The sequence below is a fragment of the Neoarius graeffei genome, chromosome 6, assembly GCF_027579695.1.
Source record: "Neoarius graeffei isolate fNeoGra1 chromosome 6, fNeoGra1.pri, whole genome shotgun sequence".
In the NCBI taxonomy this organism is placed as follows: Eukaryota; Metazoa; Chordata; class Actinopteri; order Siluriformes; family Ariidae; genus Neoarius; species Neoarius graeffei.
This window is the reverse complement of record NC_083574.1, coordinates 48259635-48273072: the sequence shown is the minus strand read 5'-3', so window position 1 is coordinate 48273072 and position 13438 is coordinate 48259635. Positions and strand designations below refer to the sequence as shown.

The 13438-nt window shown below is 40.5% G+C and overlaps 1 protein-coding gene across 1 annotated transcript; it reads left to right on the top strand.

Annotated features, from left to right (window-relative positions):
* Nucleotides 1-1535: 1535 nt before the first annotated feature.
* endouc (endonuclease, polyU-specific C) lies at nt 1536-10441 on the top strand. The gene is made up of 8 exons (XM_060923755.1): nt 1536-1638; nt 1909-1968; nt 2057-2156; nt 2373-2484; nt 5153-5274; nt 7955-8067; nt 8482-8632; nt 9822-10441. The coding sequence occupies exons 1-8, from the start codon at nt 1628-1630 to the stop codon at nt 10089-10091; spliced, it is 939 nt and encodes a 312-aa protein (XP_060779738.1). The 5' UTR covers nt 1536-1627; the 3' UTR covers nt 10092-10441.
* Nucleotides 10442-13438: the final 2997 nt, after the last annotated feature.

Below are 13438 nucleotides of genomic sequence, written 5' to 3'. Positions count from 1 at the left end.
AAGTCGTCTGGTTGGGGAGAGAGCTCCCTTCCTCTGCTCTTTCTCTCCTTTTACAGGACGCGGTCACTGGGGAAGACACACAAACACAGGTTAACTGACATCAGGTGCAGTGATTCTGCCACTTACCTTCCCTGACTCTGCCCTCCGTTCACAGACTGACGCTTGACCACGCCCCCGCTGCCACAATTGCATATAACAATATAATAGTTTGATCTAGTTTACTAACTACTTATTTTAATATAATGTTACAGGTATAAATATATTAAAATTATATTTTACAAACCCCACCTATAGGATACAGATGGAGCTGTATTATTTACAATCTACTGTATATGTCCTACTTTTTATATATATATATATATATATATATATATATATACCCACCACTGTTTGGGACACATTTCCATACTGGTATATGGAACATCCTATTTGATGAATTTGATTCTTTTGAACTTTCCAATTAAGTGAGTGAGTCATTTGAGTAGTCATTGAGTTACAGGGTGGCACGGTGGTGTAGTGGTTAGCACTGTCACCTCACAGCAAGAAGATCCTGGGTTTGAGCCCAGTGACCAGCAGGGGCCTTTCTGTGCACAGTTTGCATGTTCTGTCCGCGTGGGTTTCCTCCGGGTGCTCTGGTTTTCCCCACAGTCCAAAGACATGCAGGTTAGGCTAACTGGCAACTCTAAATTGATCATAGGTGTGAATGTGAGTGTGAATGGTTGTGAAGCTGTGACAGGCCTAGCAAGACGGCGGTAGATTAAGTGTGCTCTCAGTAGACACAGACAGCCTTGTAAAAGGCTGGCAACTGACAGGCCAATTGGCCTACAGGGTGTCAGGATGGAAAAAAAAGAACAATTGAGTTACAGCTGGATGGAATAATCTGCCAAATGACTCAAATATTGCATAAATGACAGATTAGATAAGCCACTTTTAGCTCTTGTACTGTCATGTACATTACTGTCTATAACAATCTGTCTTTTCATTGCCAAGTTCAATTTGTGTGATAGCTGTGCACTTATGTCACAGTCTTTTTCTTTTGGCTGCTTCCATCTGGGGTTGCCACAGCAGATCTGTTCCGCATATTTGATTTGTCATTGGTTTTACACCAGATGCTCTTCCTGAGGAAACCCTCCCCAATCTATCCAAGCTTGGGACTGGCGCTAAGTATACACTGGCTTGTGCAACCCCAGTGGCTGGGTATTTTACCTAATCTGCATGTCTTTGAACTGTGGAAGGAAACCGGAGCACCCAGAGGAAGCCCACACAGATACAGAAAGAACATGCAAACTCCAGACAGGGAGGCCCCCGTCGGCCATGAAGTTCGAACCTGGAACCTTCTTGCTGTGAGGTGACAGTGATGACCACTGCACCATCTGCACTTCCGTCACAGGGCATTGTTTAAATGTTATTAATGGTCTATATGCTGTATTTGAAAAAAAAAAAGTACTGGGGGGGGAGGGAAGGAGCAGAGAAATAGTAACAAAATATCTTGTGTTTGGAAATCGATTGGCTGACTCTCTTAAATGAGTCATTCTACAAAAATCCCACCCATTCCTGATTTTGGGGAGTGTTTCAGCAAAGGAAAAGACGCTGTAACTTCAGTTCTGCTGCACAGGAGAACAGAGCAATGGCTAGCAGGTCAGATATGTCTGCTATATTATTCTTTCAACATGTTTCTCATTTGTGTCTCACAGTGATGCTTTTTCAAGATAATCCACTAAAAACTATGCACTACCGTAAGGGTCCTACATACTGTCTGTACTGTCTGGTACGTCTGAAACCACTGCAGGCTGCTTGAAATCATGTGATATGTGGTGGAGTAGTTTGTATAGCAAATACAGTACATATATTTATTGTTATTGCCTGTACATTGATTATTTGCTATGTTCATTTTGCATCCCTTTCCAGGCAAATATGGAGATGTCTTATTGTGCTCCTGGAATTCTTTGCACATATGAATGCAGCAGTGTAAGTTGATCTTTTTCTTTAAATCCTTGTTTCACACATTATATTTAGTTATTTACAGAGCTTTCTGAAATTCTTCTAAAATATACAGCCAAACTGTAAACCAGGAGCTGTCTAATATATTTGATGAGCTCTGGAAGTTGGATGTCAATCGCTTTACGCCTGGGATAGACTACAATATCTCACTGCAGGTACAGCATTATGATTTATTATAATATATGATAAGTGATAAGACAGAGAAAGAGAGAGAGAGAGGGGTAGCTTTTTATTCACTGTTAGGGATTTTTCTATTCCACAGCTGTTGTGAAATGCCTCAAGAAATAGTATAGGAGTTTTTATTTCTATATTTTTCTAATGTTATGAAAGTTGTCAGTTCTTTGTCTACATTCTTTTTTATCAACAAAAAGGGTCGAGCTGGCTTCATACCCAAAGGGAGAGAATTCGCAGTTGATCATGCTTCATCTCCTCTTTTCTCCTATGTCGACGAGAACAAACTGAAATCCATCACTACATACACAAGTAAGAGAAAATTATGCTTTATTTTTAGTTTCGAATAGACCTGCTTCGATTAATTTCCTCACAGAAACCCTCAGCAAAACTGTTAACATGCTCTACTCTTGAAAACATATGCCATAAAAACCTGCTTGGCTTGCAGAAAAGCTCAAGTTTTCCCAGGAGCAGCTCTCGACATGCCTTTCTCAGAGGCGTGCCGAGATTCTTTATCCAACCGTCAGGCTTCCATTTTGTATGCTTGGTTACAAAGAACCGTTAATGCACTGTGAAGCATTTATTTAATGCAGTAACTCTACCGTGATAAGAACACACATGCAAGGAGAATAGCTTCCCCTAATAAAAAGAATTACTTGTCTAAAATAGACTGTCATCACTTATTTAGGTCAAAGCCTGTCCATCTTTACTGAGATATGAAATGAAGGATTTTGTCCATTAAAAAAACATTTTATGATCTTTGTGAGAACTTTAAGTCTGTTTTCAGATCAAGGAGATTTTTTCCTCTGATATACTCTGTCATTCTCATGCCTGTTTTTATGTTTTAATGGTGATGTGATCATCTGTTTATACAGTGGTGCTTGAAAGTTTGTGAATGCTTTAGAATTTTCTATATTTCTGCATAAATATGACCTAAAACATCATCAGATTTTCACACAAGTCCTAAAAGTAGATAAAGAGAACCCAGTTAAACAAATGAGACAAAAATATTATACTTGGTCATTTATTTATTGAAGAAAATGATCCAATATTACATATCTGGCGCGGCACGGTGGTGTAGTGGTTAGCGCTGTCGCCTCACAGCAAGAAGGTCCGGGTTCGAGCCCCGTGGCTGGCAAGGGCCTTTCTGTGCAGAGTTTGCATGTTCTCCCCATGTCCGGGTGCTCCGGTTTCCCCCACAGTCCAAAGACATGCAGGTTAGGTTAACTGGTGACTCTAAATTGACTGTAGGTGTGAATGGTTGTCTGTGTCTATGTGTCAGCCCTGTGATGACCTGGCGACTTGTCCAAGGTGTACCCTGCCTTTTGCCCGTAGTCAGCTGGGATGGGCTCCAGCTTGCCTGCAACCCTGTAGAACAGGATAAAGCAGCTAGAGATGATGAGATGAGATGAGATTACATATCTGTGAGTTGCAAAAGTATGTGAACCTTTGCTTTCAGCATCTGGTGTGATCCCCTTGTGCAGCAATAACTGCAACTAAACATTTCCGGTAACTGTTGATCAGTCCTGCACACCGGCTTGAAGGAATTTTAGCCCATTCCTCCGTCTAGAACAGCTTCAACTCTGGGATGTTGGTGGGTTTCCTCACATGAACTGCTCGCTTCAGGTCCTTCCACAACATTTTGATTGGATTAAGGTCAGGACTTTGACTTGGCCATTCCAAAACATTAACTTAATTCTTCTTTAACAATTCTTTGGTAGAAGTAGAACAACTTGTGTGCTTAGGGTCATTGTCTTGCTGCATGACTCACCTTCTCTTGAGATTCAGTTCATGGACAGATGTCCTGACATTTTCCTTTAGAATTCACTGGTATAATTCAGAATTCATTGCTCCATCAATGATGGCAAGCTGTCCTGGCCCAGATGCAGCAAAACAGGCCCAAACCATGATACTACCACCACCATGTTTCACAGATGGGGTAAGGTTTTTATGCTGGAATGCAGTGTTTTCCTTTCTCCAAACTTAATGCTTCTCATTTCAACCAAAAAGTTTTATTTTGGTCTCATCTGTCCACAAAACATTTTTCCAGTAGCCTTCTGGCTTGTCCATGTGATCTTTAGCAAACTGCAGACAAGCAGCAATGTTCTTTTTGGAGAGCAGTGGCTTTCTCCTTGCAACCTTGCCATGCACACCATTGTTGTTCAATGTTCTCCTGATGGTGGACTCATGAACATTAACATTAGCCAATGTGAGAGAGGCCTTCAGTTGCTTAGAAATTACCCTGGGGTCCTTTGTGACCTCACCGACTATTACACACCTTGCTCTTGGAGTGATCTTTGTTGGTCGACCACTCCTTGGGAGGGTAACAATGGTCTTGAATTTCCTCCATTTGTACACAATCTGTCTGACTATGGATTGATGGAGTCCAAACTCTTTAGAGATGGTTTTGTAACCTTTTCCAGCCTGATGAGCATCAACAACGCTTTTTCTGAGGTCCTCAGAAATCTCCTTTGTTCGTGCCATGGTACACTTCCACAAACATGTGTTGTGAAGATCAGACTTTGATAGATCCCTGTTCTTTAAATAAAACAGGGTGCCCACTCACACCTGATTATCATCCCATTGATTGAAAACACCTGACTCTAATTTCACCTTCAAATTAACTGATAATCCTAGAGGTTCACATACTTTTGCCACTCACAGATATGTAATATTGGATCATTTTCCTCAATAAATAAATGACCAAGTATAATATTTTTGTCTCATTTGTTAAACTGGGTTCTCTTTATCTACTTTTAGGACTTGTTTGAAAATCTGATGATGTTTTAGGTCATATTTATGCAGAAATATAGAAAATTCTAAAGGGTTCACAAACTTTCAAGCACCATTGTAAATGTCATGATCACATAATCAGATGGGGCGAGGGGAGTTTGTGATCATACAGCTCAAATAATTTGTTCGAAAGTTCTTATTACAGCGTTTCATCAACCTAAGCATCTCTCTCACTCTTTTTTTCTAGGTTTCATGAAGCTGCTTGATAACTATGAAAGGTCCATCGGTGTAGCTGAGAAGGTGACTACTGATGAGATAGCTGAGAATAACGCTTTCCTTGATGCCATTTTGAACACAACGGTCATGAAGGTATAAAAACAACTCTGCATTGTGTATGAGAGTGTAAACCCAAGATGATGTTGCTTAAAAACTCATCAGGCAAGTGCAAAAATGTTGTGTAACCTAGCAATTACACGAAAAAACCCCAAAACAAAACATGTAATTTAGTCTGGTAGGGTTGCCAGATGTTCTTTCCTTTTTACAGTTACAATAATGGTCAAACTGTGTACATTAATTTGATAATATGGAAATACATGAAAAAAAAAATCAGTTGAAATCCTGAACTCAGATTATTGCCTGTGCTGGGTTTTGGGTCAGAAACATGCCAGTAGGTAGACTGATGATTCTGATTTGCCCCTAGATATAGACACGTGTAAGCATCATGCCCTGAGATGGAATGGCATCTGATCCAGGATATATTCTCAGCCTATGTTCAGTGCTCCTGGGACAGGCTTTAGATCCCCTGTGACCCAGACCAGGATAAGCAATTATTGAAGATAATTTAAAGAAAAGTTTGCATTTCCTTCTATGAATGTGTTAGACTCAATCATTTCATTCACCATATACATGTATTAGGTCACAACCAATTGAGTTTAGAACACTATATAGTCCAATAAGTCTGCATTCCACGTGGACTGAAAGAGTTCAGTCAGTTTCTGCATCATAGTTGGGCTTCCCGCTTTGTAAACTTCAGCAGGGATGGCATCTGATCTTGGCGCTTTGTCACAGATGTTAACCTTTGTTGACCTAACAAAGGCCTTTGATACGGTCAGTAGAGAAGGCCTGTGGAAGATAATGGAGAAGTTTGGCTGTCCCAGCAAGTTCATCACAATAGTGCAGCAGTTCTACAGTGGCATGATAGTCAAAGTACTGGATGATGGAGATGAGTCCGGAGGCAATCCCAGGAACAAACAGCATGAAACAGGGCTGTGTTCTTGCCCTGATACTCTTTAGCTTGGTCTTCTCTGCCATGCTGACAGATGCCTTCCAAGATTGTCAGGATGGGATACGCCTCAGATACAGGACTGACGGTGGTCTGTTCAACCTCAGGCACCTACAGGCCGTCACCAAGGTGAAGGAGACTGTCATCCAAGACTTTTGGTTCACTGATGATTGCACCCTCAATGCCTGTACGAAGATGGCAGCATGAAATGAAGTTTTTCACAAGCCTGTGACAACTTCGGTCTTCCCATCAGCACCCAAAAGACTCAGGTAATGTACCAGCCCGTGCCTGAAAGGCCCTACCAAGAACCACATATTGCAGTGAATGGGCAGAACATTAAACAAATTTGTCAACTGCCTTACCTGGGCAGTACCCTTTCCTGAGCAGTGAACATAGATGTCGAGGTAAACAACAGGATTGCAAAGGCCAGTGCCGCTTTCAGGAGACTTTGTGAGAATGTCAGCCTTACCACTAAGCTGAAGGTCTACTGTGCTGTGATACTTACCACCCTACTTTATGCCTGTGAGACCTGGACTGTATACAGCAGACACGCTAAGCAGCTCAATCACTTCCATTTGACCTACCTCCGCAAACTCTTTCATATCAAGCAGCAGGACAAAATCCTAGACACAGAAGTCCTAAAATGGGCTGGACTTCCCAGCATTAACACTCTTCTCATCTGGGGGAGCAGAAGAAATGCTTCAATGGCAAATTTCAGTGTCCTTCAAAACCCTAGAAATTGATCTTAACTCCTGGGACTTGCTTGCTCAGGATCATCCAGCATGGCGAGCAAAGTGGCGCACGTGCAGCAGAGATGCATTGCTGAGGCCCAGAAGAAATGAGCTGTACAGAAGGCTCAAACTATCAGCACCTTCCCTACAGCACCTACCAATGCGTGCCCGACATGTAGGCATACCTTCAAAGCCCAGATTGGCTTTATCAGTACACCTCCAGACCCACAACCACTGCCCACCAAACTGAAGTCATGGTCATCTTCAACCCTGAAGAACAAACATCATATAGTCCTCATATTACATTACATTCCAGGCATTTAGCAGATGCTCTGATCCAGAGCAACATACAACAAGGGGGTACTTGACACAGTGCTCTTGGAGCAGAGAGGGTTAAGGGCCTTGCTCAAGGGCCCAACTGTGGCAGCTTGTCAGTGCTGGGGCTTGAATCAGTAACCCAGAGCCTTAACTGTTGAGCCCACTATTATAGCTGCCTCAATCCCCCTTTCAACTCCTCTAAACAGAGGTAATGAAAGGGCATGTCCTCTCACACCCTGGACATTCTTCTGGACCTGTAAGTTCTAACTCTGCTCGATTGGTTGGTCAGTCTTTGCTCTTTCCTTCTTGTCAGAGTTTGTCTCGTCACTGTCAGTTTTTCCTCCACACATCATTTAATATCACATAAATCAATATTTTTATTTTATTTACAAAATAAACATATGGCTGTGAACATTTTGCACTCATTGTTTCACACGTCAAAAGCATCATTTTCTCTTAAAAATACAAAATAAATTGTAAAATGCTGAAGCCTCTGTAGCCAGTTGTTTGCTGTTCTGCCAAAGTAATGCATGTAATTATTGTGAAAGTGCTGCTTCTTCCAGTCACATTGTGTTCTTAGATGCAGCTCCTGGAAAATCAAACCCACAATATAATACTGTGTGCAATAAAACATGTAATAGTTGGTCTAAAGTGAAATGCACAACACTGACATCTGCTTAATTCATTTAATGATGCATATTTTTTTTCTCTTTTTCAGAGGGCTCACCAGTATTTAGTTAAAAAGGGAAAATCAAAATCAAACCTGAGGCGGTTTAAGAGTCAGCTGTACTCCATGTGGTTCCGACTTTACCACAGAGATAGGACTGGAGGGTGAGTCTGTCTGTCTGTCTGTCTGTCTCTCTCTCTCTCTCTCTCTCTCTCTCTCTCTCTGTGTTGCTCTCTCTGTGTCATGCTTCCGGTCTGTCTGTTGCTCTATTGTGTTGCTGTCTGTCTGTGTCGCGCTCTCTGTCTCTCTCTGTGTCGCTGTCTCTCTGTCTGTGTTGCACTCTCTCACTCTGTGTCACTGTCTGTCTGTCTGTCTGTGTCACGCTCTCTCTTTCTGTGTCACTGTCTCTGTCTGTATGTCTCTCTCCGTCTGTCTGTGTTGCACTCTCTCTCTCTCTGTTGCACTCTGTCTGTCTGTCACTCTCTCCCCATTTCATCATGCTTATTTAGTAATGTGAAACTTTTTTCTCCTTTCCTATTTTTTTCCTTTTATTTTTAAATCTATACCTGTCTGACCAGAGAGGACTCCAGTGGCTTTGAACATGTGTTTGTTGGTGAGACAAAATCGGGAAGAGATATTATGGGTCTCCACAACTGGGTTCAGTTTTACCTCCAAGAAAAGCAGAACCTTCTTGATTATAAGGGCTACAAAGCAACAAGAAATTATATGGTAATGTCTAACACCTCTACTGTAAACTGAAAGATATTGCTGAAAAATTGGAGGCATTTAAAGTAAAAGTTGAAAAAAGTGAGTAAAAATGATAAAACCTGACTTAAAGTAAAAGATGATTTTCCAACATAAGTGTTTCATTAAGTAACAATAGACCAAATTGGAGAAAAGTCTGAAATGGTTGTGCTTATTATTGAAACTGACCTCACAAAGAAACATTTAGAGGCATGTAGGGAAAATTTGCTACAGCACTTTAAAACAGTAGGCTAACCATATTAAAAGTACCTGTACTACCATAGCAGAAATGTAAAATAATTGTACAGTAAACTGTTTGATGTAGTCAGACAGACAGTGTGAAATGGAGTTACAGTTACCACCATGAAGTTGATTAATTTCCTATAACGGCACATGCTGAAGTATTTTTTATGCCTCCGCCACCGTAAGGTGCAGGAGGCATTATGTTTTCGGGTTGTCCATCTGTCCATGCGTCTGTCCGTCCGTCAGTCCTGAAACCTTGTGAACACGATATCTCAAAGGCTAATGAAAGGAATTTCACCAAACTTTCACCATTTGTGCGCTTTGGGACAAACATGAACTGATTAGATTTTGAGATCAAAAGGTCTAAGGTCAAGGTCACTATGAGGTCAAATGTCTGTCCGAAAACCTTGTGAACACAATATCTCCAAGGCTGATACAAGTAATTTCACCAGGTCAAGATTACTGTGAGGTCAAATGTCCATCCCCAAATCACAACTTAATAAGGCGTGTAGTCTACCGGGCGGAGGCATCCCCATCGACGCCATTGGTGTTGAGTTCTACCTAGTTTCTTCTTCATTTCCCAAAGCAATTTGTCCATGCTAACAATTTTATATTCATTTGTTTAATGCACGCCACTTCATTAATAGTTACAGTGAAGCTAATAAGAAAAAACCTTCGTCTAGTCATTTTACAGAGAAACCCAAGAGCACAAAGCTCTCTGTCTTGAAGACTCTGTAATCTGAACTACAGGCATCAATACTGTCACAGTTACTGTTATAGAAAGGTAATAAACACCTTCTGACATGAGTTTTGAGGATTCAGTGTCATTGTAGTCATTGAGACTGAAGATTCATGAACCTGAAACTTAAAGAATTTACAACTTTTAACAGATAGTGGAACAGGATTTATTCTCTTGTTCTCTTCCCATTAGCCAGATGCAGATGATCACGTATTGAATGTACAGTTCAGCTGGCATGGTCTCCTGAAACCAGTGGGCAGTACTTTCATTGGTGTCAGTCCTGAGTTTGAGATGGCAGTGTTTACCATCTTCTTCCTGACATCCACCGAGAAAACCAGCACTGCGGTGGTGAATATGGACCAGTACCAACTGGAGCTTGTTGTCAACAGACATGGACGCTCTATTGGCACTTCCTACCCCAAGCTACTGAACAGCAACAACAGGCACATACAGAGCAACTAAGTTTTACTTTTAAATGGTTGATTTTATCTGCTTGTAGCATTTGAGATTCAGCATTTGTTTTTAATAGCTATAAAATAATCATGATTTGAAATTGCATTTTAGGATAAGCTGGCATTGTTTAAAGACAAGTCCATATAGCATGCGTCTGAGCAATAAGGAATAAGGACACATTTTTTTATTTGGCAAAAAACTGAACTGCTATAAGACTGTCCTTGCATTTCAGGGGGAAAAAACACTCCTAATTGAAGTGCATGTAAGTTGAAAAACTGCGCACATTGGAAGTGTTTTGCAAAGTAGAATTAACTATTTTCTGTTGAAACCATTTCGAATAAAACTATAGCAAAATAAAATGTTGTGCAAGTTGTCTTTTAATTAATAATGCCTATGCAGTTTTTACCTCCAATATAACCTAACGTATTGTTCACTTTGCAGAAGCTCAATTGTCGATTGCTCTAGCCCAGCTGTTCGGTTACACAAGTTGCTGCCTTGGAGTTGTTAGTTGCATGTCTGCTTCTGTAGATGTAAATATCAAGGGAAAGTGGTTACTCCCACAGAGGTCATTCCAGGCCTGCTAGGAGAAGTCGAGTAGTAGTTCAGGATTATACAGAGAGAAATCAATTGCAGAGTACATCTCATGCCCTGGGTGAAGGTAAGTAGAAGAACCACCATTCCATAAACAAAGCATTTTTAGCAATAAAGTAATCTAGTATTAGGATGCTTTCCTCCCCATATAGGATTATGGTTGTTAGTCACCCATAAGGATGAATGGGGATGGCAACTCAAAACTTGTGTAATACATGTTGGTGAATTTGGGATTTGTTAGGAATTAAAGTATGTAGCCTAAAGTTACCAGATATAGTATTACTGATTAAACTTATATTCTGGGTGAAAAATGTTTAAGGATTTTTTTTTTCCAAAATAGCCAGATGGGGAGAGATGGGACATTCATGTTACAGGTTTTTTCTTGTGGTTTACACATATAATTTTATTTATTTATTTTAAATGTGGGCATGCACCTGCATGAGGATTGTACCTGCACACTCCCCCTTGGGGGTTTCGCCGCCATTGATCAGTCGCTGTGAGTCCTCAGCCTCCGAGGTCACTTCAGAAATGGACCAGCTTTTGGAAGTTGGAAACTTTGGACCTATGCATACACTTAAATACCTAAAATGGTTTAACATTTATTTCAGTATGGTATCAGCAATGTAAAACATCTCATCAACTTTTGTGTAAAATCGGGCCCAAAAGGCACTGAGGCAGCAAATGACCCTCATTTCTTTTGACAAAACAGCAGAACCTTGATAATATCAGCAAACCAGAGTGTATATGAGCAAGTTTAAACTGGGACAAAAAGCCATGCAGATGACCTGTTAGCCTTTATTTATTGCCCCAACAACCTGCTACTTTATATCCTGGCAGCAACTACTGTACTTACATTAAAATTTTAAATACAAATTAAAACCAACTTTTGATGGATAATGGGAGACTCATTACATATTGGACCTAAACTCTAATCCAGGTTAACAGGTGAGCTACTTTAAATGTAGCTTGCTAATAGCTAACCCATAACAATACAGATTTGTTCTCAGTTTAAAAATACAGTACAATGTGTCATTATTGTAAAGAAACAATAGAGTACACAGACTGGAAATATTAATTAAAGTAACTATCTGTAACTCTGCTGACAGTAAGAGACTTTTTTTTTTTGGGGGGGGGGGGGGGGGGGGGAGAGTTAGAAGTCCCTTTACCTCTTCACAGGAGATTTCACTTGATGCTTGGCTTCACTTAATTTCATGAAAAAGTGACTGCTGCTCCTTGGAGAAATACTATTAAATGAAGCCAAATTTGCCTTAGAGAGAAGGGATGCATATCTAGATTCCTAAAAAAAAAAGTGCAGAAATAAATATCATAAGTAGAACAAAGGATGGATCATTTTTACTGCACATTTGTCTCTGTCAGTTTCACAAAGAAAACTAACAGTGGAAATTAAGGCATTTATTTTTCATCATTAGGTTCTCAAAAGATTTTGGGAACAACTACAATGTCAGCGGTCAAAATAAAACTAAATAGCCATCTTCATGCATTTTCTTATTTTCTTGGCAAATAAAATGAGATGTCGGAGGAAAAATTAAAAATAAAATTCATGTCAGCAGAATATTGAACATGTAGTTCATACTTTTTCAAAATTGGATTTGATCACTTAAAGCTTATCTCTCTCTCTCTCTCTCTCTCTCTCAGAGCACACGATTGCTCATATCCAGTGAATGTGAACAAACAAACAAACAAACAACAACAACAAAAAATATATATATATATGGCGGCACGGTGGTGTAGTGGTTAGCGCTGTCGCCTCACAACAAGAAGGTCCGGGTTCGAGCCCCGTGGCTGGCGACGGCCTTTCTGTGTGGAGTTTGCATGTTCTCCCCATGTCCACGTGGGTTTCCTCTGGGTGCTCTGGTTTCCTCCACAGTCCAAAGACATGCAGGTTAGGTTAACTGGTGACTCTAAATTGACCGTAGGTGTGAATGTGAGTGTGAATGGTTGTCTGTGTCTATGTGTCAGCCCTGTGATGACCTGGCGACTTGTCCAGGGTGTACCCCGCCTTTCGCCCGTAGTCAGCTGGGATAGGCTCCAGCTTGCCTGCGACCCTGTAGAACAGGATAAAGCGGCTAGGAGATAATGAGATGAGATGTTCATAAAACAAGATTTTTTGTGAATAAGGACAGTGGATTATGTTAATTTCTTGATTAAAAACCACAAATTTGCATAATATTTCAAGAAAGAACAATTCACAATTCCAATTTTAAATATCAAATCCTTTAAAAGTAGACGACCTTTCAATTTCATAAAATCAGTGAAATTTAGTTCCCTCTGAAATTTGATCATTGTAATATGTTTATTTCTGCAATATCAAAAAAAAGAAAGAAAGAAAAAAAAAGTCCAAAGAGGACATCCGTGTGCGCATGAGCAGGGTTACCTTCTTCTCCTTCTTTTGGGTTTTACAGCAGATGGCATCCACAGTGTTGCATTACTCCCATCTACAGGTTTACCTTGACCATACACTGACAGTTGCATCATTCTGTCGCTAAACAAACAGCTGATCACACCGAAGTGCTTGCTGACCGCTGATATTTATTAGTTTGGTCCTGCGTTTCCTTTCCTTCACAACATAACATCTTTTCTTCTCGCTTTCCATTACTATAGTTGGTCTTTCACATTTCATTCGCATCCTCTATTGTTCTCTCCAGTTTCAAATTTGTATCCCACAATGCCTTGCATGAATGGAGAAAGCCCGTCATGCATGACGGAGTATCTTGTATTGCATCATGGTGAAGCAAGAAAAAATA